At 37.8% G+C, this 22,098-nt stretch overlaps 1 protein-coding gene across 2 annotated transcripts; it reads left to right on the top strand.

Annotated features, from left to right (window-relative positions):
• Positions 1–3,089: 3,089 nt before the first annotated feature.
• On the top strand, positions 3,090–21,508 carry TMEM33 (transmembrane protein 33). 2 transcript variants are annotated; one of them, XM_016206776.2, is made up of 8 exons: positions 3,090–3,177; positions 6,123–6,217; positions 6,679–6,866; positions 7,557–7,624; positions 8,548–8,681; positions 10,307–10,390; positions 16,003–16,123; positions 17,000–21,508. In XM_016206776.2, exons 1-8 carry the CDS (start codon positions 3,133–3,135, stop codon positions 17,003–17,005), a joined length of 741 nt encoding a protein of 246 aa, XP_016062262.1. In that variant the 5' UTR covers positions 3,090–3,132; the 3' UTR covers positions 17,006–21,508. The 2 variants fall into 2 exon arrangements, with proteins under 2 accessions (XP_016062262.1, XP_016062253.1); XM_016206767.2 differs by having other exon boundaries at positions 16,003–21,508.
• The last annotated feature ends 590 nt before the right edge of the window (positions 21,509–22,098 follow it).

Raw genomic sequence — 22,098 nt, 5'->3', positions numbered from 1 at the left:
GCAATGGAAAAAATATCCTCAGGTGAGGATATAAAAGAAAAAGAGACTACAGAAGAAAAAACCCGAATGGCCAATAAAGTTTTGAAAAGATGCTCAATCTCACTGCTACTCAGGTAAATGCAAATTAAAACACTAATGATACACCATTTCATACATATAAGACTGGTGAAAACTAAAAATAACACATGTTGGCAGGGATTAGGGATATTCTCATACAATAAAAATAAACACTTAAGGAAGTAGATTCACAATTATCAAATTATGCAAAGTTGAAGGTACCCTACGGCTTACCCATTTCACTTCTAAATATTTATTCGGGATAAACTCTCATGCCAAACCGTTCACTGCAGAATTGGTTTGAAAGGTGAAAAATTACTGCATGCTCATCATTAAGATAGCATTCATTTTGGTAATTCATTAATAGGTAACTATAGGGTAGCTAAAATAAATAGACTAAACCTAGGTGTACTAATATGAATATATCTCAAACACAACATTGACTGAAAAAAAGTAGGTTACAATAGGATACATGAAGTATGATGCCACCTATTAGAAATGTAAAAGGAGCCCTGGCCAGTGTGGCTCAGTTGGTTGGGCATCATTCTGGGCACCAACAGGTTACTGGTTCAACCCCCGGTAGGAGGCACACAGGAGGCAACCAGTCCATGTTTCACTATTGAGTTGATGTTTCTCTCGATCCCTCTCCCTTTCTCTCTCTAAAACTCAATTTTTAAAAATCTTTAAAAATGTAAAAGGATATAAAACTATACTATTTTTATTGTGCATAAACATAGGTATTTATTGATACATATGTAACCACAAATTAACATTCCAACTGAGTGATAAAAATACTATGCATTCCATTTGTTTTAAGGCTGCAGCTGATCTTCTGGTATCTTTAGAGTGTGTAAATAAAACCCTGTGTTGTTTTTTTTTAAACTAAGCTCTTTTTTTAAAGTTTAGAAGGCTTTTTCAAGAGAGAAGGGAATGCCCAGAGCCAGCTGGGAAAATCCACAGGGGAAAATCCACAGGTGTCCGCAGGAAAACTACAAATTCCTGTTTGGGGAGAGAGAGAGAGAGAGAGAGAGAGAGAGAGAGAGAGAGGGAGGGAGGGAGGGAGGGAGAGAGAGAGAAGGGGGGAGAGAGAGAGGGAGAGAGAGAAAGAGAGGGGGAGAGAGAGAGAGAGGAAGGGGGGAGGGAGAGAGAGGGGGAGGGAGAGAGAGAGAGAGGGGGAGAGGGGGGAGAGAGAGAGGCGGGGGGAGGGAGAGAGGGGGAGAGAGAGAAGGAGGGAGAGAGAGAGGGAGGGAGAGAGAGAGAGAGGGAGGGAGAGAGAGAGGGAGGGAGAGAGAGAGGGAGGGAGAAAGAGAGAAAGAGAGAAGGGGAGGGGGGGAGAGAGAGAGAAAGAGAGAAGGGGAGGGGGGAGAGAGAGAGAGAGAAAGAGAGGAGGGGGGGAGAGAGAGAGAGGGGGAGGGGGAAAGAGGGAGGGAGAGAGGGGGGGAGGGGGAGAGAGAGAGAGGGGGAGGGGGAAAGAGGGAGGGAGAGAGGGGGAGAGAGAGAGAAGGGGAGGGGGGAGAGAGAGAGAGAAAGAGAGGAGGGGGGAGAGAGAGAGAGGGGGAGGGGGAAAGAGGGAGGGAGAGAGGGGGGGGAGGGGGAGAGAGAGAGAGAAAGAGAGGAGGGGGGAGAGAGAGAGAGAAAGAGAGGAGGGGGGAGAGAGAGAGAGGGGAGGGGGAAAGAGGGAGGGAGAGAGGGGGGGGAGGGGGAGAGAGGGGGGAGGGGGGGGAGAGAATGCCCAATGGGGAGAGGAACCCACGAGAAGCTCCCTCAGCCCACTGCTCCTCGCGCCTAGGAGACAAGTATCCCGCAGCCTTGGACGGTCTCTTCAGGGCCTCTTTCTTTCTCCCCTCCCCCCCCGCCTCCGTCAAGCATCTCCTCACTTCGCTCCCATTCCTAACGTAATGCCTCCCAGTTTGTCTCTCGGCGTTTGGTCGCCCTCCTGATCCCCTTTCCTATCGGGATGCCAGAACGATCTGAATGTCAGGACGGCACACCTCTGCTTGGAGCCGGACCGCGGCCGCCGAGGGCAGGGTGAAGTTCGGCTCCGCGGGACCCCGCGGCCCGCGCCGCGCCCGCGCCCTCCCTCCGGCCGCACCGGACCAGTCGCCCACCTCCGTCCCGTGGGGGCGTCACGCACTCCGGCCGCTGCCTGGATCCGCCCCCCTCAGCCACCTTCGCCGGGCCCTTCCACACTTAGGGCCACTATACCTTTCCCAGGGAAGCTGCCCCGAGCCCGTCTGACTTCGGGCCCCCACCACGTGCTCCCCGGGATTCACGCGGCCACCGCTGGTATTACAGACACTCTGGGCTGCCATTTCGTTCACTCGTCTGTTTCTCCCGCAGTCTATGTCATAGCCATCTTTTTATTCTCCCAAGCTTGGGGTCCGTCACACAGCAGCCTCCTGAAGCGCTTGTTGAAAGCATTAATTTTAGAAGTAGAACCACAGGGCTTAATGAGCCCCTGGAGGAAAATAGCACAGGAGCCGTTGCTGAGCCTTCTATATCAGGGAGTAGCCCGATTTCGTGGTCTGGACAGGGCGCGGGGACCATCGGTGAGCTGGAGATGAGAAAAAAGTTGCTTCACTGCCTTGCTTCTCAGCTTACTGGGCCAAAAGGCGTGCAAGGCAGGTGAGGTCGAAAGCAGAAAAACTACAATTCCCGTTATGCCCCGGGGCACCCCTCCGGGGTTCCCCTCTACATTACTTCCTCTTCCCCACGGAAGTGGAAGGAGCACTTCCGGTTCCGTCAATAACCCAGCGCCGGCGACGTTAGGTCAGCCGTGTTGGGCCTTGTTCCGAGGCTCCGCCCTCACTCCGGTCTTTCTAGAAGCCCAGCTTTGCTCCCGGCGGTGTCCGACAGGTATTGCCCGGCCACTATGGGTGTCCCTGGGCGAGTCCGCTGCTCTGGTGCCGGGGAGAACTTTCCTCTTGGAGGGTCGGAGTTCCCGCGGGGCGCTCCGGGCTTGCGGCACTGGCAGGGAAGCCGGTTACCGGAGCCCTGGTCCCGGCGCTGACATTTGTTTTTTCTTTTTCCAGTTGCAGCGTCCCAGAGGCGCGCGCTCGCGCGTGTGTGTCCCCCATGGCGGATACGACCCCGAACGGCCCCCAAGGGGCGGGCGCGGTGGTAAGTGAGCGCGCCGGGTGGTCGGACTTGGTTTGCTAGAGTTAGGAAGGAGCAGGAAGTGTTGCTCGTCGGTCCGAGGTGCTCCCGAAGCCCTTTGCTTTCAGGACTGGGGATAGTGAACGGGGTGGCGCTGGGTGTGAGGGGAGAGGGGGTATCGTGATCGAAGATGTGGAGCCCGCTACAAGTTTCTTTCTCGGAAGCGACCGCAGGCCAGTTGCCGGGCCAGGCTGGAGCCGGTGGCCCGCACCAGCATGCCGTGGAAGCTGGGCCTTCTTGCCTCTGTCACTATCCTCGGTCCCAAGGTTGAAGGTGCCATGTGAGATTGTGCCGTGACACGCCTCGTCCCGCACACTCTTGCTGGCAGAGAACGATTCTGCCTGTTTTATGCCATTATATAGGAGCTAAGCACAGGGAGGAGACCCATCTTTTTCTTTGTTTCTTCCTTTTGTCATTTACAAAGAAAAATATTATTACGCTTTTGTAAATTTCTTATCCCTAAGATGCAGATCTGGTGCTTGCTAGTTATTTGTACCCAAAGCATTATTGCCTCTGATTTTAAACACTATGACTATGTGAATTGAGTGACACTTTTTTCTTTTTAAACATTTTGCAGCATGTCTATTTGTATAGACAATTTTTTTCTTTATTTTGTGGAACTTTTTGAGAGTTAGTTGCATGCATCGTGATGGCTAACCCATAAATACTTCAGTATTATACACGACTACAATGCAGCTGTCACTGCAGTTTTTGCAGTTAAGTTTGGGAAATTTAACACTGATACATGTTATAACCTAACATTCAGTCCATATTCAGATTTCCTTAATTGTCCTTTAAAGCTGCTTCCTCCCCATCAAGGACTCAATAAAAAGGTGTCCATTGTCTGTATTGGCCTTAAGTCTTTTTTAGCCTAGAACTGTTCCCTTGTCCTCCTTTTCACATTTTTTATTTTCAAGCATACAGACCTGTTGTTCTGCACAATACTCCTCAAATTGGAGTTGTCTAATCCCCCCCCCCCATTACTAGGTTCAGTTTAAACATTTTGGCAGGAATATTACATAAGTGATATTCTGTGATTCTCAGTGCATTATATATCAGGACACATTTTATTGTTGATTTATCCTATCTTCAGAAATACTAAGTTTGATTATCTGGTTAAGGTGGTATCCATCAGATTCTCCATTGTGAAGATACCTGTTTTCCTTTGTAATTAGAAAGTAGTCTATGACATGGTACTTTGAGACTGCTTGAATAGTTTTTCACCTGAAATTTTTTCACCAAAGATCCATTGGTATTTTTTGCCTGAACTATTTATAGCATGATTGGCAGTTCGCTCTTAAAATTTAAACCAATACACCTTTTTAAGCCTTTTTTATTGTGTAATAAAATACACATACATAAAAATGTACAAAAATGGAATGCATAACTCAATGATTTATCACAAAGGGAACACCCTAAATAAATAGGTTTTAAAGAAAATATTCTAAAGTTAAATTCCAAACATTGGTGTAGAATCTGAATATTTGTAGGGAAACTGAGCATAGTGAGCTAGATTCATCTTTCCTCTTGGCTACTGGTGATAAGATCATTTAAATTTAAAGGAGTCAACAATATAGTTCGCTAGGATAAACTAGAGGCATATTTCCGAAGTTACCTGCATACTGTTAAAAAGACATGCAATAAAACATCCTTGAATTTTAAAATGTACTTGCATTTTCCCCCAAAAGTTTTTTACTATATCTTTCAAAAGATAATGTTAGATTGCTTAGACTGTAGTGTTTTAGACTTCAGGTCAAGACCCATTAGTGAGTTTTGAAATCAATTCAGTGGAAACACAAGTATTTTAAAAATATTAACTAGAAAACAAAATACCAAAATCCATCACAGATAGTATGGATGAGTATTGTTTTGTAAAACTTCTGTTTATATATCCACACATGTTTGTGTTGGATCTTGATGTAAAAATTATTTATGTTGATCCTATCAAAATTGTAAATGCCACTTTAGAATTTGAATATGATTTTGAATGTGAAAACAGATTTTAACCTTTAAAAGATGGCATTTAAAAGCCAGCATCATACAAACTCCATATATTTTCCAGGATCATCTGTACAAATAATGGTTTCTTTCCTTTTACCTGTGAAAAAGAACGTATATGCTTAGGTTTCTGAGTATTTAAGTTATTGATAATGAACACATCTATTGGCAAAAAGCAGCAAAGGAATAGAGAATGAGAAAAAAACAGAAGAAAATTGGATATGGAAGTTTAATCTAGGGCCACTGAAACCAGGGTAAGACTTGTGGGGGAGCTTCCATGAGAAAGTTATAAAATCGGAGAGGCAGGTACGGTTTAACACCTGATAGCCTTATTTTGAGCACTTAGAGTATGTCAGGCCCTTGTGTGTACATAGGCAAATCACCCTTAGGCAGAGTTCAGTAGTCAGTGGCTGTTAGCATGGTTCTACGTTTCTCCTGTGTAAGGTTTGTTTAATCCAAACTGACTTTGTATGATATCTTTTTATTCAAATCTGAGACATACCCCCATTTCAATTAGAGATTTTTGTAAGAACAGGCATTATGGTTCTATTGAGAGCAGTTCTTATTTAACGGTCTTTTAAAATAGATGAAGCCAGTTTTACAAGTGTAGAAGGAATACAGACAACTGTAGTTAAATTTCTGTTAAAATTTTTCTTTACTAATTAGTCTTTTTACTTTCTTAAATGTCAATGGGTATTTTCCTATTTAAGCACTTCCTATGCTTTCCACATCAAAACTGTAAGGCATTTGGACTTAGATGAAACAATTGCCTTAAGAGTTTTCACTTAATGATCTTAAAAAAAACCAATTGTATTATTACAGAATTGTTATTTTGAATAGGAATAATCTTCATCCTTAAAAACATGATTTGCAGCCTTAGCTGACTACAGTATTTTTCTTTTTGAATTCAGCAATTCATGATGACCAATAAACTGGACACAGCAATGTGGCTTTCTCGCCTGTTCACCGTGTACTGCTCTGCTTTGTTTGTGCTGCCTCTTCTTGGGTATGTATTATATCTCTCTCTGCCTTTGTTATTCAGTTCAGTCAGTTTTTATGGAATATCTTTTAGGTGTAAGACTTGTTAAACTGCAAGGGGTTCCGGTACAAATAAAACACACTAATAACCTAATGTTACTAACTGGAAAAATATTTTATATTATGTGCTTTGTGGAAACTAACATCACATTGAAAATCTGAGAGAAAATGGATGTGTGGAAATGAGTTCATATATTTTACATTTTTTACTTTTTAACCTAACAAGAGGAATGACTGCTTTGTAAAATTCAGTTAGGTATATATATGAAGTGATGCTTCTAAGAAGGTACAATAGATTCTAGTAATTTTTTCTATTTATAATTAAGTAATAGATTTAGATGTTGTGTAATTATGATGCAATTCACAAAGGAGGAAGAGGCATGGTAGTTGTTTATGTCTCATGATAACCTCTCCCCTGGTAATTTGCAGGTTGCATGAAGCAGCAAGCTTTTACCAACGTGCTTTGCTGGCAAATGCTCTTACCAGTGCTCTGAGGCTGCACCAAAGATTACCGCACTTCCAGTTAAGCAGAGCTTTCCTGGCCCAAGCTTTGCTAGAGGACAGCTGCCACTACCTGCTGTATTCACTCATCTTTGTCAATTCCTACCCTGTTACAAGTATCCTTTGTACCTTTTTGACAATGAAATTGCCCATTGCTATGGATAGAGTAGAAAATAAGGTCACAATAATCTCTGGAGCTAATGAAAATTAAATAGCTAATTTGGAATTTGTATGTTTACACATTTCAAATATGTTGTGGCGTGATAATAGGTATTCTAAATATGAGGGGGAGGGGTAGAGGTGGGGTGTGCTGTTCAGTCTGTTTGGGAAGCACTAGATTAACAGATAGTTTTCTTTACCATAAGACCTTTGATATGCATTTGTACATTGTGAGACTAAAGGTTACTAGTGTTTCCTAAACTTACTTGTTATTTTCCTCCTGTGGACCATTCCTTAGGGAAGTGTTTTATGCTTTGAGAAGTGCTGCTCTTAAGAAGTTTTGAATATTTATGATACAACTATACATAATGGAAACACAAGAAAATATATCTCTAAGACTAAATATTACCTTTATCAATAATAAGTCTTAAAGAAAAGAGAATAAGAGGAAAGTGAAATTTTTGAGCACCTATTTTGCCAGTATATATGAATGTGACATATTTAATTCTTGCAATATTGAAAGAAAATTGTCACTGAACTCATTTTAGCAGGTGCCATTTCAGATGTGAGTGTTTGGACATAATACATAGCCAATTTTGCAAAGTACTTGGTGAATTTTAAATGTTTTCCTTAATTGCTTTCTTCAGTGAGTATTTTCCCAGTCTTGTTATTCTCTTTGCTTCATGCTGCCACATACACAAAAAAGGTCCTTGATGTAAGTAAAACTATGCAGGTTTTTTTTACTCCTGGATTACACCTACTTCACATGAATTTGAGCTAAAATACATTTTGGTTTCTGTCACAAAAAGCTCCTCTAATCCTCACAAACTTGTTCTAAATTATTCGTGATTTGAAAGTTTTAAGTTTGGAATATTCTATTTATATTTCATAATACAGTATATTTTGTAGATAAAGTATTGTATTTAAGTTTATCCCGCAGTTGCCAGGGAAATTTCTGAAGTTGAAATGGATCTTTTCATTATTTAAAGGATTAGAATCTTTTAGGTTTGATAAGTTGTCAGAGATCTCTTTCTGCCGGTATTTATTTCTAGCATATCAGGTAAGTGGAGTGTACCAAATTTACTTTGCCCTAATGTTCAGAACTGCTGTTTTCCTAAAATTTCTTATTCTTGGGTTAGAACATTAAGCCTAACTTGTGTGCCAGGCAGATTGACTGCATATGCACTGAAATTTTAATTAAAATATCCAGATTTGCCTTGTGTTGACCTTTTTCTTTATTCCTATAATTCTTTGGTCACAGCAGTAATTGGACTCGGTGATTTCTACCTTTAGTTAGCTAAGGAGTCTCAAATACATACTTTAACTATATTACTGGGTAGTCAGGTTTTGTTATGGTTGGAGAGAAATAACCACCATTTTTTGTAAAGTAATCTTAAGAAAAATGAAAAGGACTTATATTAATGTTGTTTTTCTTTTTGAATCTTCAAGTACACAAAATATAATAAAGCAGGAAAATACACTAACTTTTGTCCTTACATAGTTTTATATGTCATCATTTCTAAATAATTGTCTTTTGCTTGTGTGGCCTGTTGAATATGCTGTTTATCTAAAGAAAGAAAATAATTGAGTGATCAGAAATGCTTTGTTCCTTTTAATGTTTGTTTTCTTGTGTTTTAGGCAAAGGGTTCAAATAGTTTACCTCTGCTGAGATCTGTCTTGGATAAATTAAGTGCTAATCAACAGAATATTCTGAAATTCATTGCTTGTAATGAAATACTCTTGATGCCTGCTACAGTTTTTATGCTTTTTAGGTAAGAATAAAAATACATTTGTTTTGAGAGGCTGATGACTAAGTGAATATAATAAATGTATTAATTCAAATTTTATCCTGCTTAAATGTTGAAGTAGATACTGATATGTAAAGCTAGATGGATCTTAGCAATTATCTTTTCACTTTATAGTGGAGAACCTGAGACATTATAATAAACCTAGGAACATGTCTTATTTATCATTCTTTGTGATTTATCATTTAACACTTGAAAAATTAATTTCAGAATAACTACCTTTGAAAGAATCTTGGGAAGTCTAGTTTAGTCCATTCTATTATTGAGGTGATTTTTCTTATACTTGAGGAAAATCTGAAAAATTATGGTCTGGTATTAATTGTTGTCTGCTGCCACCTCCTAGTTTGTTTGTATCTTAATTATAGAAGTAATGCCTGAATAAAGAAATCCTTCCTTTTGCCTGGATGGGCATGGCTCAGTGGTTGAGCCTTGACCTAGGATCCAGGCTGTCAGGGTTCGACTCCCGGTCAGGGCATGTGCCTGGGTTGCAGGCTAGCTGATCAATGACTCTCATCATTGATGTTTCTCTCTCTCTCTCCCTCTCCCTTCCTCTCTTTGAGATCAATAAAGATATATTTAAAAAAAAAAATCTTTCCTTTTAAAAATTGAGTATTGACCACTCCACCAATATTCTTGCATTTAACTTTTAAAACTACATTTTTTCAGGATTATTGCTTTTTCGATTTTTAGTTTTTCATAAGACACTACAGATAAAAGCTAAAATATCATTTGACTATGAATCTTTGTAGCAACTCTGTCCTCTCCTTCCCAGAGGTAAGGAGTTTGATAATGTGTACATGTTTTTTGTCCTTTGAAAATGCTTATTCAGATAGGTAGAAAAAAATTATTATGTTGTGGGTGTGGGGTTTCTTTTAGTTTTTATTTTACGTATCATAATGCATCAATTATCTGCATCTTGCTTTTTCCACTCATACAGTAAGTTTTTGTGACCTGTTTATGTTGAAACACAGAGGTATTATTTGTTTTGTTTAGTGGCTGTGTAGTATTCATCATGTTAGTATGCTATATTTATTACACATTCCCCTGATGGACATTTGTTACCAAATATTTACTTTTCCAAATGTTGATACAATAAACATGTTTTTGCTTGTCTGCTTTTACTTTTCTCTCAGTGTTATCTCTAACATAGATACCTGAATTGATTTTGCGGAGTCTAAGCTAGGCGTATTTTATATTTAATAGACCATGCATGGCTTATGAAATATTTTAATGTTCATTGTCTGAGGTTTTTATGTACCTGACAGTTATCCTTTTCTTTAGCACTTTCTTTTCAAGGTAGTAAGAGTTTTATAGATTCTTCATAAAGGCATATATCCATTCCATTCTTTCAAATAATGTTTTCCCCTGAAAAATCCATAATCACCACATATTGCTTAAGTTGTGGGGTCCCAACTAGATAATATAACCTAAATAAAGTTCTGGAATGATATAATGGATTTTGATATGAGAGATATAATTATGACCATTTGATGAATAAAGACACATCCTCCATTTAAATTGCCTTTGAGTTTTGAGAATATGTATATGAATTGATGCTGTATATTTATTACCTTTGTATTTGTTTCTTTTAGTGGTCAAGGAAGTTTGCTCCAGCCTTTTATATACTATAGATTTCTTACTCTTCGATACTCCTCTCGAAGAAATCCATATTGTCGGTAAGCTTGTGATTAGCTCAAGCATGTTTTATTTGTTAAGAGTATTGTGAAATATAGTATTTGTAACTTTTAAGTTATTTCGTTTTTATGTTAGAATTTAGAAGCAAGCAGTGTTTTTGTACATTTACGTTCTAAGCCTTAGGTGAGGAAATGGTTTATATCTTTCGAAAAATTGAGACTGGCCCTGGCCAGTGTGGCTTAGTTGGTTGGGCGTTGTCCTATGCACCAAAATGCTGCTGGTTTTATTCCCTATCAGGGCACATGCCCTGGTTGCAGCTTGATCCCCCATAGGGGGCATGCAGGAAGCAGCTGGTGTTTCCTTCTCACATTGATGTTTCTCTCTCTCCCCCCTTTCTTCCTTTCTCTCTCTAAAAAAAACAAACACACCAGTAAAAATATTTTTAAAAAACAACACACACACATACACACACACACATAAAACTGAGACTGGAGTTATCTTGACCACCTTTAAAAGAGTACTAAAGCTTAAGGAATTTAAAGATGGGTAAGACATAACTCCCATTCTTAAGGATCTTTCCTAGATGAACAAACAAAACACAAATCAGGTAATGAAAGAAGAAAACAATAGTTCAGGATACAGCATTCACAAGTCAATTTATGATTGTCATATGTTTATCATATCAGTACTATAATCCACAGGAGGAAGAAATGATTGAGCCAGAAGATAGGAAAGTTTCACAAAATAGAGATTTTAACTTGTTCTGGAGGGAGTAAAGCCTTTGAATAGACAGTGAGAATAGGTAAAAGCATTTTAGGTATGAAGACAGTAGGAGTACAAGTTCAGAGGTGAGAAGGTACAGCCATCTTTAAGGGGCATTGAGTAGACTTGTTTGACTATTAATGAAGATTTTGAATAGTGGATAGTTGGAGCGACAATTAAAATGGTATATTGGAGCCATATCATAAACTTCCTGAGTTTCAGGGTAGGAAGTATGGAATTTATCTTTTAGATGCATGGGAATGGTGGTTTTGACATGATCTTAATCTTCAGATAGCCTTGTGCAGAATAGTTTGGAATGGAAAACTAAGGAAGAAGAAAAATATTTTAGTGACTTACTGTAGTGTTCAGGAATAGAAGCTTAAATTGTTTTACAGTAAATTATGCTTGCTTATCTCAAAAGTTAGAGTAAAACTAACATGAATAACTGTTTTCAATAGCCTCTTAAACGTGTTATTCAGATAGTGATGTTAACATAGTTTTTGTTTTCAAGTTTAAAATAAACTCCTCATGTAGTAGAATTCAGCCAGAAATCCAGTGAGTACATTAGCTTGACCTGCATTGTATTTTCACATGCAAAGTAAAACAGCTGAATTTCAATGCTCGCCCATCATTTGCCAGGTATGTGACTTTAGACAAGTTATTTACATTTTAATTTCTTCATTGGTAGAGAAGAAAACTTGGGGTGAAATGAAGTAATGTTTTGAAAAGTGCTTAGATTCTGTTAGGTTCTTAATAGTTTATTTTCCTTTTTCTGTGATTCTGATTCTTCTTCTCTGAGGGGTATTTATGGTTATTAGACAATGTCTTTACAATATTTCCTAAATAGAGTTTACTTATTTGTGTCATAGGTTCTTAATGAGTGCCTAGTTGCAAATAAACCTTCAATTTTTCTTGATTCTATGAGTTTTTGCCCTTAGTCTTTCTGGCTCATGTATTTATTTCAGACATTTTCTGGTCCCCTGCCATCCATTTTTCTTTCTTTTTTTTTTTTTTTTTTTTTTTTAATATATCTTTATTGATTTCAGAGAGGAAGAGAGAGAGAGAGAGAAAGAAACAAAAAGAAACACCAATGATGAGAGTCATTGATTGGCTGCCTCCTGCATGCCCCCTACTGAGTATCGAGCCCGCAGCCCGGGGAATGTGCCCTGATGGGGAATTGAACCGCGATGTCCTGGATCTTAGGTTGACACTCAGCTGCTGGGCCACGCTGGCTGGGCATTCTTCATCAGTAGATTTGTTTTGTTTTTCTCTGCTTCCTTATGTCCTCTTCTTCACTCACATTTTTTCCACATTCCCTTAAATAAGATCAGGACAAATAGAAATTTAGAAGTGTTTAGTGAAATAAAAAAAGGATAGCAGTGGCTCAAGATAACACAAATACGTGTCACCGAATAGGAGAGGGGCTTGTCTTCTCCAGTTATTTGTGGGAGTGGAGTTCTTAGGGTGCTGCTGGAATAAGCATTTCCAGAGGCCTCCACGGGAGGATGAGGCATGGTAGAAAGCTTTATTTCCGTGGATTACACCCCTGGGTTTCCAAAGTCCCATTTCCCTTTGCCCAGTTATAGAAGAAATGCAGCTAAGGTTTCAGTAGAGCTAAAATCAGAGTCAGTGTCCAGAGTTTCCTTTCCATGTTGGAGTCAGGTCCAGGCCAGCATCAGGCTAGTTTAGCTTGTGTTTCCCCACTGCAGTCCATTAGTCCATTGCGTGTGGGGATCGTGGCCATGGGCCATAGGGGCGAATGCAAGAGAGCCAAGAGTCATAAGAGTCATGAGCCATGGGTGCCAAGAGCAGCAAGAGAGAGAATTCCTGTGTTTAGGGGATTATGTATTCCTAAATGTTCTTGGGTTTGTAATGGCCACGCCCATTCTGGCCAACCATCTCTGTCTCCAGGTTTGACTGACAGGCACCTTTTCTAGTCACCCCAACTTTACTGGGCATGCCTCTATCTTTTTCTTGTTGCATCCCTTCCCCCAGTGTTTTGTAGGGAATAGGCTGGTGTTCCCTGGGGAGTGAAATTGCAGCTTCCTGGTAAAGCTGCCCAAATGACATGCCTATGTCTGCCCTTCCCTTTGTTCCTTTCCTTTTATTAATAGCCAGCTAATTACAACGGTATCATATGTGCTAATAAACGTCTTCAAAGATCTCACGTAAGCACACATTTTAACCAAAACAGTGGAAAGGTAATGGAAAATATTTGAGCTTATAGATATTGGTATACAGGGTATAAAACCACATTTACTACACTACACTTTGTTTTGTTAAGGGTTTTGAGACAGTCTGTATCACCAGCTTGTACCCGTGTCACCTAGTTAGTGGTATCAGTACTTTGTAGATGTCTAGTGTAGATTGTCCAGAGCTGTGCTATATAATTCGGTAGCCAGTAGCCACATTTGACCATTTAAATTTAAATTCGTGAACTATAAACTCACTTACTGAATCATACTAACCACATTTCAAGTGCTTGAAAGCCATGTGTGGCAGGTGGCCACTGTATTCGACAGCAAAAACAGACATTTTGGTCATCACTGAAAATTCTGTTGTCAGTACCTCTCCAAAGTAACTCTGTGACTCGGTGTAGATTATGTCAGGGATAGAGCCAAGGATAAAGGAACTGACCATGTGACTTTGGGCCCACCTCTTTAGGCCATGTAACCCGAGGGGATTTGACTTGAGTATTTTCCATGTGCCCTGTAGCTTTGTTCATTAGCTTGTTTATTCAGAAGACAGTGATTGTGTGTTGGTGGTGAGTTTTTGTAATATTGAAATACCTGCTTTCCAGGAACTGAGAGCTAAGTGAATTAGACAGCTATATAAGGCAATATGATGATGAAGGTGCTGAGAACAGAGGGAGACGTGAGAATTCACCGAGGAGCTGCTAATATGAGCCAAGCCTTCTGAAGTCCTAGTTCTGCCACATGGTGTCTGAAAATGCTCAGCATAGCAGTAGTACATGTTGCTTGAGCTGAGAAGCAGTATATAGGAAAATAACAAAGATCTGTTCCAAGAAAGGTAGACAGAGTAGAAGGTGGAAGTTTGAATTTTATTTCAAGGTAGGAAGAGCATTTGGATTTTCTAATGTGGAGGGGTTAAGAATGTGATGAGCTCTGATTTAGAAATATCATTCCAGAAGGTGGATTAAAGGCTCACCAGGAGGAGAAAACAACAGCCCAATTTGGAGACGGTTAGAGTAGTCCAGAGCCTGAATGAATTCACTGGTAAAGGAAAGAGGAGATCAATGTGAAAGATATTTAGGAGGGTAAGAACCCGGGGTCCGGGGAAGGAGAATGAGGCAGAATCCTGGGAACCTAAGAGAACTGTGGAGGTGGGGCTGTCACAAAGGTAGGAGGTATAAGAAGGTCAGGTTTGGGGGTCAATGGGCATATTTCAAAATTTCCTTCCTGTCCTTGGGTGAGCGCATATTACACCTTTTTTTTTTTTTTTTAAATCCTCACCTGAGGATATGTGTTTTTTTTTTGGTTTGTTTTTAGAGAGAGAGAGAGAGAAACATTGATCAGTTGCCTCCCGCAGACACCCTGAGCTGGGATTGAACCTGCAGCCTTTTGGCATATGGGACAATGCTCCAGCCAGCTGAGCCACCTGACCAGGGCTCCTTCCCGCCCCCCCAAACAGTAGATTAAAGCAGGAGTTGTCAGCACACAGGGTGAAAATTGTAAATGATCAAAATTATTGCCCTTGATCAATTCCAGTACATGATACATGATATTGTGTCCACTAGCCTGGACAATATATGTGTAATGTACAGTGTGCAATGAAGAGTACTTTGAGGCAGTGAGCTCAATTGAGGCAGAGTCAAAGTCTGGAACCTGTTTTGGGCACAAACATAATACAACTGTTTTATGAGAGTCATGGCAGAGGGTGGCAGGAGATGAAGCAGAATATTCGATTGAGTCCAGATTCTGGAAGGCATTGGATGTTAAAGGTTGGGCTTTGGTCTGTAGGCAAACAAATGCCAGTTTGATCAGTGGAATGATCCAACTGGGGAAATAACGTCCACTGAGCGTCTTCTGTGTCCTCTCATTTAAATTTCCTACAACTCTGTGAAGTGCGTATTCCTATTGTTATTGGAGGATTACGCGAATGGGATTCCTCCTTTGATAATGGGAGTGGAGTTCTTGGGGTGCCGCTGAATGAGCAGTTCCAGAGGGCCCCATGGGAGAATGTGGTGTGGTAAAAGGCTTTATTTTTGTGGAGTTACATTCCTCGGGTTGTAAAGTCCCATGCCCCTTAACCCAGTCCTGAAAAAGGTGCAGCTGGAGCTTGGGCATGTGTCTATTTTCCAGTCCCTTCCCCCATTGTTTAGGGGGGAACAGACTTGGAGAGTGTTAACTGCAGCTTCCTGGCAAAGCTATATAAATAGTATGCCTATATTATCTAGTCTCCCCTTTACTCCTTTTCTGTTAAATAACCAGGTTATTATAACGATATCACTATTTTATAGATGAAAGCTCTAAGAGGCAGTCTGTTCATTTAAGGAAATAGTAGGTGGGATTGCCCATGTTATATAATTTTCACATTCTTGCTCTTTTTTGGAACTAGGTGAATTTGCCTAAGTTAAATGTGAAAATGATGTGATTCTCCTGTAAGATATAAATCATCCCTAATCTCAGCCCTCAGAGGTAGCCATTTATTAAATGCTTTTGTTAAATGAACTTTTCTCCCTGAAAAGACAAGTGTTGATTTGAGGATTTTATTTTGTATTTTCTAGGGAAAACGGTTGGCAGTGCATTCTAGTTATTTCTTTTACTTCTTCAGATTCTTTAATGGCTGTGGGAAATTCCTTCATCAGCATTACTTTGCATTATGTTGCTTTTTTCTTGTGTTTCTGAAAGAAAACTATTTTATCTTGCAGGACCTTGTTTAATGAATTGAGGATTATTGTTGAACATATAATAATGAAACCTGCCTGCCCACTGTTTGTGAGAAGACTTTGTCTCCAGAGCATTGCCTTTATAAGCAGATTGGCACCAACAGTTGCGTAGTTTAATACCCAGCTAAGTTATATATAATATAAATAAGAATTATTAGCAGCTGGTACTTCTGCTAGGGGTTGTAAATTCCAGGTGTGAAACTGACCTCAATCCAATTTACATAATTTACATAAATGCATCTTAATGGAAAAATAACATTTTCCTGGCATGTTAAATCAAGCCTTTATTAAAAAGTTTCCAAGAAAGTTCTGTTGTGTTGTTAATGGTTAAGGAAGTTTGTATTTTATAATAAATGTATCACTTTTTTTTTAAAATGCTGCTGTGCCTTTATCATGTACATTTACTTCTTTTGTGAAAATAGCTCTAAAATTTGTTTCAACCTAATTGGTAACCTGAATTTATTTATAGCTGGCATTAGTTCATTATGGTAACATTTACATATGTGAATTCAGTGTATTTTGAGACAGTATTCTTTTGCCATTTATGAATTTTGGTTGATGATTTTAACAGAAGCACTTCCCACTGTATTTGGTTTTAAATTGTTATTAAATTGATTTTGTACTGCTTTGTTAGGACAGATTTATTTTGGATGTGTCATTATAAAAGGACTTCTGTATATGTCTTATGCTCTGACCTTCCAAAATTTTATTTCCATAATTACTTCTCTGGATTTACATATTTTTTTAAAAGGCTCAACTATAAGCTTGTTAACCAGTTGGGCAGATATTTGGGGTCACCTGACTCTTTTACATCAGAAAGCAGTAGTCCTACAACTTTCCTTTCAGAGGCCCATTGAGTAACATTTCTAACAAAAAAATCCCTTTTTTTACAGTGTGGACATATAGGTTATTAGTATTATTATAGTTTATAATATTACCTAGGTCAGATTATTTACTACCAATTTTCTTGGTTTCTTAGGCTTGAATTTTCATGGACAGTTGCAGCAGTTCAGGCACCTTTTGAAAGGAATGTAACTGAAGATTGATCATATGACTGTACTTAGTATCTGTTCTGAAATAATAATGAAGACTATCCTGTAGATTGTATACTCATCAAATCTAATTTAAAGGTTAAATGGAAAGGTTTATAGGTAAGGTAACTGATTGGGAATGGTGCCTGAGGAGGTGTTTGGGGGAATAGTGCACATTTCAGTTTCATGCTGGATAAATAAATTTGGGGGAATTGGATGTATTGTGCAACTATGATTTGAGTTGTATAATATGTTAAATCCTATTTGTTGAGCTTCTATCAACTCTATAAAATTTATTCTGATCTTTATTGTTACATGATTGGAAATGTTTAAAATGTTGCAAAAATTTTAGTACAGAGTAATGTAATGGTTTTTGTAACCATTTTTCTTCTGTCTGCATGTAATTTGGATTTCTCAAATACATTCATTGGTAATTTATTAGTAACATCAGTTTTCTTTTCGTTCAACTTTCAGATTATAGAAATGTGATATCTACTTGATAACTCGACCATAACCAGCTCTTTTTGTAATATTTTTCTACTAAGTTAGAGAAACAGCCTCATAATATACAGTTGATTTTGTGTGTGTATGTATGTGTGGCTTGCCTCATTATCGCTGTATATATAATCTGATGATTTCAAGGATTAAATTTTCTAGAGCAATAAAGTGACTATGATATTAAATAATCAGTATATTTTGGCAGTGAAGTCATATTTATTTTTAAGTTGCTAGGTGGTTTTTTTTGTGTTTTTTTTTTTTACAATTTTTTAAATCTTGAGATAATTTTAGATTTATAGAGGAGTTGGAAAAGTAATATAGAGAGTTCCTATATACCCTTTGCTCAACTTCCCCTTAGCATCTTATCAAAACTATGAAATTAACCCTGGAACAATATTGTTAACCAAAGTACAGAACCTATTCAGATTTCACCAGGTTTTACATTTGTTAATATTTTTGTGTGCTCTGTTTTTACCGTGATTATTATTTGCTTTTAATGACCTATAAATATGCTTCTGTTTTGAGGTTTGTTTTTGAAAATTACTGTTGGCCAAAAAGATTTTTCTCACAAAGGGAATTCGTGTTGGTTTTAACAAAAAGAATGGAACATTTAGATCTTCACAGTTTAAAACACTCTGTACTTTAAAAGTCAAGGCTTTCTATCAAAAACAGGATTATATTTCTGACATGCTCATGTTTGACTGTTCTTTAAAGGAAGGCTGGATTTATAAATAAGATTATTTCTACACTCATGAAAAAGTAAATTTTACAACTTGAACATTACTAGATGTGTAGTTTGCATGAACTTTTAGTCAGAAATTCTGTGATATGAAAATATATAACCAGCTGATACAGCGTCTGAAATTATAGTATAACATATACCTATCAAATTAAAATTAAGGAAATAAAACAGCAGTATATAGAATGAATGCAGTAGGAAAAATAGCAGCATAGCTGAGCTTATTTTTACTTACAGGTTTTAAAAAAAGCTGATTTAACTTCTAGAATATCTAATTCTTTAGGAAGTGGTATAGTGCTGTGGTTCTAGCACTTTTTAGATATTATATCCTCTTGGACAGGTGGAAATCTCATACAAAACCTACTTTATCTAGCAGTGAGTCTACATTCCTCTTCTAAACTTGATTCCTCATGAATTTAAACTCTATTTAACATTCCAAAGAGAATTTCTAAAATAACAATCTGTACTTAAATGTACTTGGGATAAAATGCACCAAGGTATATTATTGCTGGAAATAAGCAAGAATGAAAGCTAACTTTTTTTTTTTTTAATTTAGATATTTAGGAACATCTCTTAGAGGAAAATTCAAGGCATGTTAATATTAGACTAGAAGTTATGAAAGATTTATGAAGTCTGTTGTATAACTAAGAATTATAAAGCTGTCAGAATACTTCCTTTCTTCCTAAAAGTCAGGATCACAAGTTCAGATTAGGTTTGTAAGTTTAGGACATAAATATTATTCTTTCCTGAAAAAGATAATGAGGATAGATCTAATACAAGTAGAACTGATTTAGTTAAGTTCAAGATCAGAATGAATGAAATTAATTTTGAGGGATTGTGGTAAAGACCCCTGTCTAATGCTAAGGAATTTATTTTGATTAACGTAGTTATTTTAAAGCTGCTTCCCTGCCCAAATCCACTTAGGATCTGCTAGCCTCAAAGCTGTTACCCAGATTTAGACTAACTTTGCTACCTATTCTGTGCAAAACGTCCGGGGAGAAAGTAACAACAGACTGGCATGTTTACGATCAGTAGGTGGCGCTCTTTCCCCAGGTAGCCCCCAGTTACACAGGTCATGTTGGAAGGTTAAAAACCACTAAACGGGTTGAGTCAGCCATAAAACTAAGGATCTTAAGTCCATGACCTCTTAAAATATGTAATTACTCAATATTCCACAAATATTTAGTAAGCGTTTATTGTGAGTACATTTTTAAAATAGTGAAATGTTCAAAAGCTGGAAAAGTACCCTGTTAATATCTGCTTTCTAAGTAAACAGTAAAATAGACCACAATTGTGGCCTATTTTTTAAAATTTCATTGTAACTTTCGACATCACCTAAACACATCAATTATAAAATTGTTCTTCATTTTCAGATGTGTAGAAAAATGGTAAATACAGTTTTTTCATAGTCATTTTGTAGGTACATGAGGCATAGGCAGTTCATCCTCTTAAACTTCCATAGAAGTATAAACACATATTGAAATTTTTGGACGTTGTATCAGGAATGGTACCTAGACTTGTAAATTCAGTTTGAGTTGCAGAGACAACTAGTTTAACACCTCATTGAAATTTCTCTAGGATTAGGAGAATTCTGCAGAGGCTTTATGATAGTATAGGTCAACAGATAGTATACCAAAAGCATATGTTTATATATCCAGGGGTTATTTCCAGAGGTAGTTTTAATGAATGGTCCTCTTATAATATTCCAGGTGGAAAGTTGTTACAGGATCTGAAGTTAATGATAAGAAAGGAACAGCTAAAATTTTGGGAGGTGACTTGACTTTGGGTGGTAAACAGAATACAATATATAGATAATGTATTAGAGAATTGTTCACCTGAAGCATATAATTTTATTAACCAATGTCACCTCAGTAAATTCAATAAAAATTTTTTGTGGGGAGGTTTCCTGGTAGTAGTAATTATTCTAGGACATGTTTATCTTCTAAGTGACATTCCAGTGGATTCTTAAAAGGAACACGATCCTGTGTGAGGATTAACTCTACAGTAGTCTTTCTTTTTGTGCAGTGCAAATAGTAAAACTGACCTGCTTTGACTTTTAGTTGATGTGAGAAGAGAATAAAGTACAGTATTTTTAAACATCTAAAGTAGATTATTTTTCTTAGAAAGTGATAGTAAAAAATTATTGATGGATATCTTTGCTGGAATCTAAAAATTACCTCGTATTTCAGGAGAAAAGGGCCCCAAAATCATTTCACTTTTTCCTTCCTAGCTTTCTGAAGCTACTTTTTTGATGTGCTTCGTATTTTTAAACCTTTTTTTTCTTGGTTCATGGCAGTTTAATTCCAAACTTTGCCTATTTTTTTATAACTTTAAAATAAAACAATTGCTTTTGACATGAATTTTTGCTTGCACGTATAAGTTGAGACCAAATGGGCAAAGTCTTGGGCAGGTAACAAATTGTAATGTGTTATATTGGAACAAATGTAAAAGGGTTGCAAAGATTAGAGTCATAAAAAAAATGCTTGATTTATAAATGCATTACCTCTGGTGCTCTATATAATGGGATATATTGAACTAAAAAATTTGTATATATAGTATGTCAGCATTTCTCAGTAACTTCTCTTGAATCCATTTTTAATATCTAATATTGTACAGGTTGGGGAGTTATACTTTTCAGGCCAATACTATCCAGACTGTATAAATTTATAAAATAAATTGAAAAATTCATCATTCCCTGTATTCAAGACCAAAGCACATAAATGCTAATGTAGGGCTCAGAGGGGAAATATATTTCTTCTGAATATTTGAGAAAATGTGAAGTCCTTTCAAGAAAATCTAATAAACATAATAATCATAGCCTGCTGACACTAAGGGAAAAGGACCTCATTTGCTCTTTCTTTTATGCAGCGATTTACTGGTCCCTACTGATTTCCAAATTGGATCACTGTAGTAAATTATCTATGCTGGTACCTGTGAAAGTAAGCCCTGGGATCCATATTTGTTTTGTGTTCTGCTTAAATCAGCAAGAATGATAAATTTGATGGTGTGAAATTGGAAGTGTCAAGGGCTTTCTTTGGTGATTGAGCAAAATAATGTCTCCACTTGTAATTATTGTGCCCCTTTTTCACTGTATGTGCTTTGTATATCTAATATTTATTTCAGTACAAATTAAATTGTTGTTCCTTCATCTGTATTGTTATATCTAAGATTTTATTGATGTAAAAATCAAATTGTGTAATAAAAACCTCTCTGGATTTAAGCAGATTTGAAAATGTTACATTGCAGAAAACATTTACAGTTAGAATTCAGCTTTCCATTGTGCTTCATTGCCTTATTGTTAGAATAAGGTGACTTTGAACATTTCTGTTGTGTTCAGTTCATCACAAATAATAGAAATGGTATAATTTTGTGATCTGATATGAAACTGGAAAAAAAAAAGTAGTCTAAGGTCTTAGAAACTGGAAAAAAAATTACAGTGGATCTCTCAGCTGCTTGCCTGCCTCCTTCTGTACTTTTTAGTTTAGTGAAATTTACAGCCTAGTGTTTGAGTTGCTTATAGCCCTAAAATAATTCACAACATACAGTATATCCAAAGTCATAAGTCAACACAGGGTGACACGGAGGAATATATTTCCCTCCTAGGTGTTTAGAGTTAGCAGATACTTATTTTCTGTGGCAGTTTTTAACTTGTACTGAGCAAAACACAGTACCAGCAAGTTAAACAAATCCTTATCCATTTAGAGATTATAATCTAAGAGGCATTATGGAAATCAGTTGTGTAAAGACAATTCTGATAGTTGAGTAAATACTGAATTAGTACATGAATTGTCCACATAAGGGGAAAAGTGT

Source organism: Miniopterus natalensis, chromosome 1 (assembly GCF_054644295.1).
Source record: "Miniopterus natalensis isolate mMinNat1 chromosome 1, mMinNat1.hap1, whole genome shotgun sequence".
NCBI classification, from domain to species: Eukaryota; Metazoa; Chordata; class Mammalia; order Chiroptera; family Miniopteridae; genus Miniopterus; species Miniopterus natalensis.
The sequence above is the reverse complement of the archived record's forward strand: the minus strand, read 5'-3'. Positions and strand labels throughout refer to the sequence as shown.

Bases quoted from the DNA above. Each gene is read 5' to 3' on its own strand.
- TMEM33 (XM_016206767.2), top strand. From the start codon at position 3,133: ATGGCGGATACGACCCCGAACGGCCCCCAAGGGGCGGGCGCGGTG. The intron at 8,682-10,306 runs GTAAGAATAAAA...TGTTTCTTTTAG, and splicing joins ACAGTTTTTATGCTTTTTAG to TGGTCAAGGAAGTTTGCTCC. The intron at 10,391-16,002 runs GTAAGCTTGTGA...TTTATCTTGCAG, and splicing joins CGAAGAAATCCATATTGTCG to GACCTTGTTTAATGAATTGA.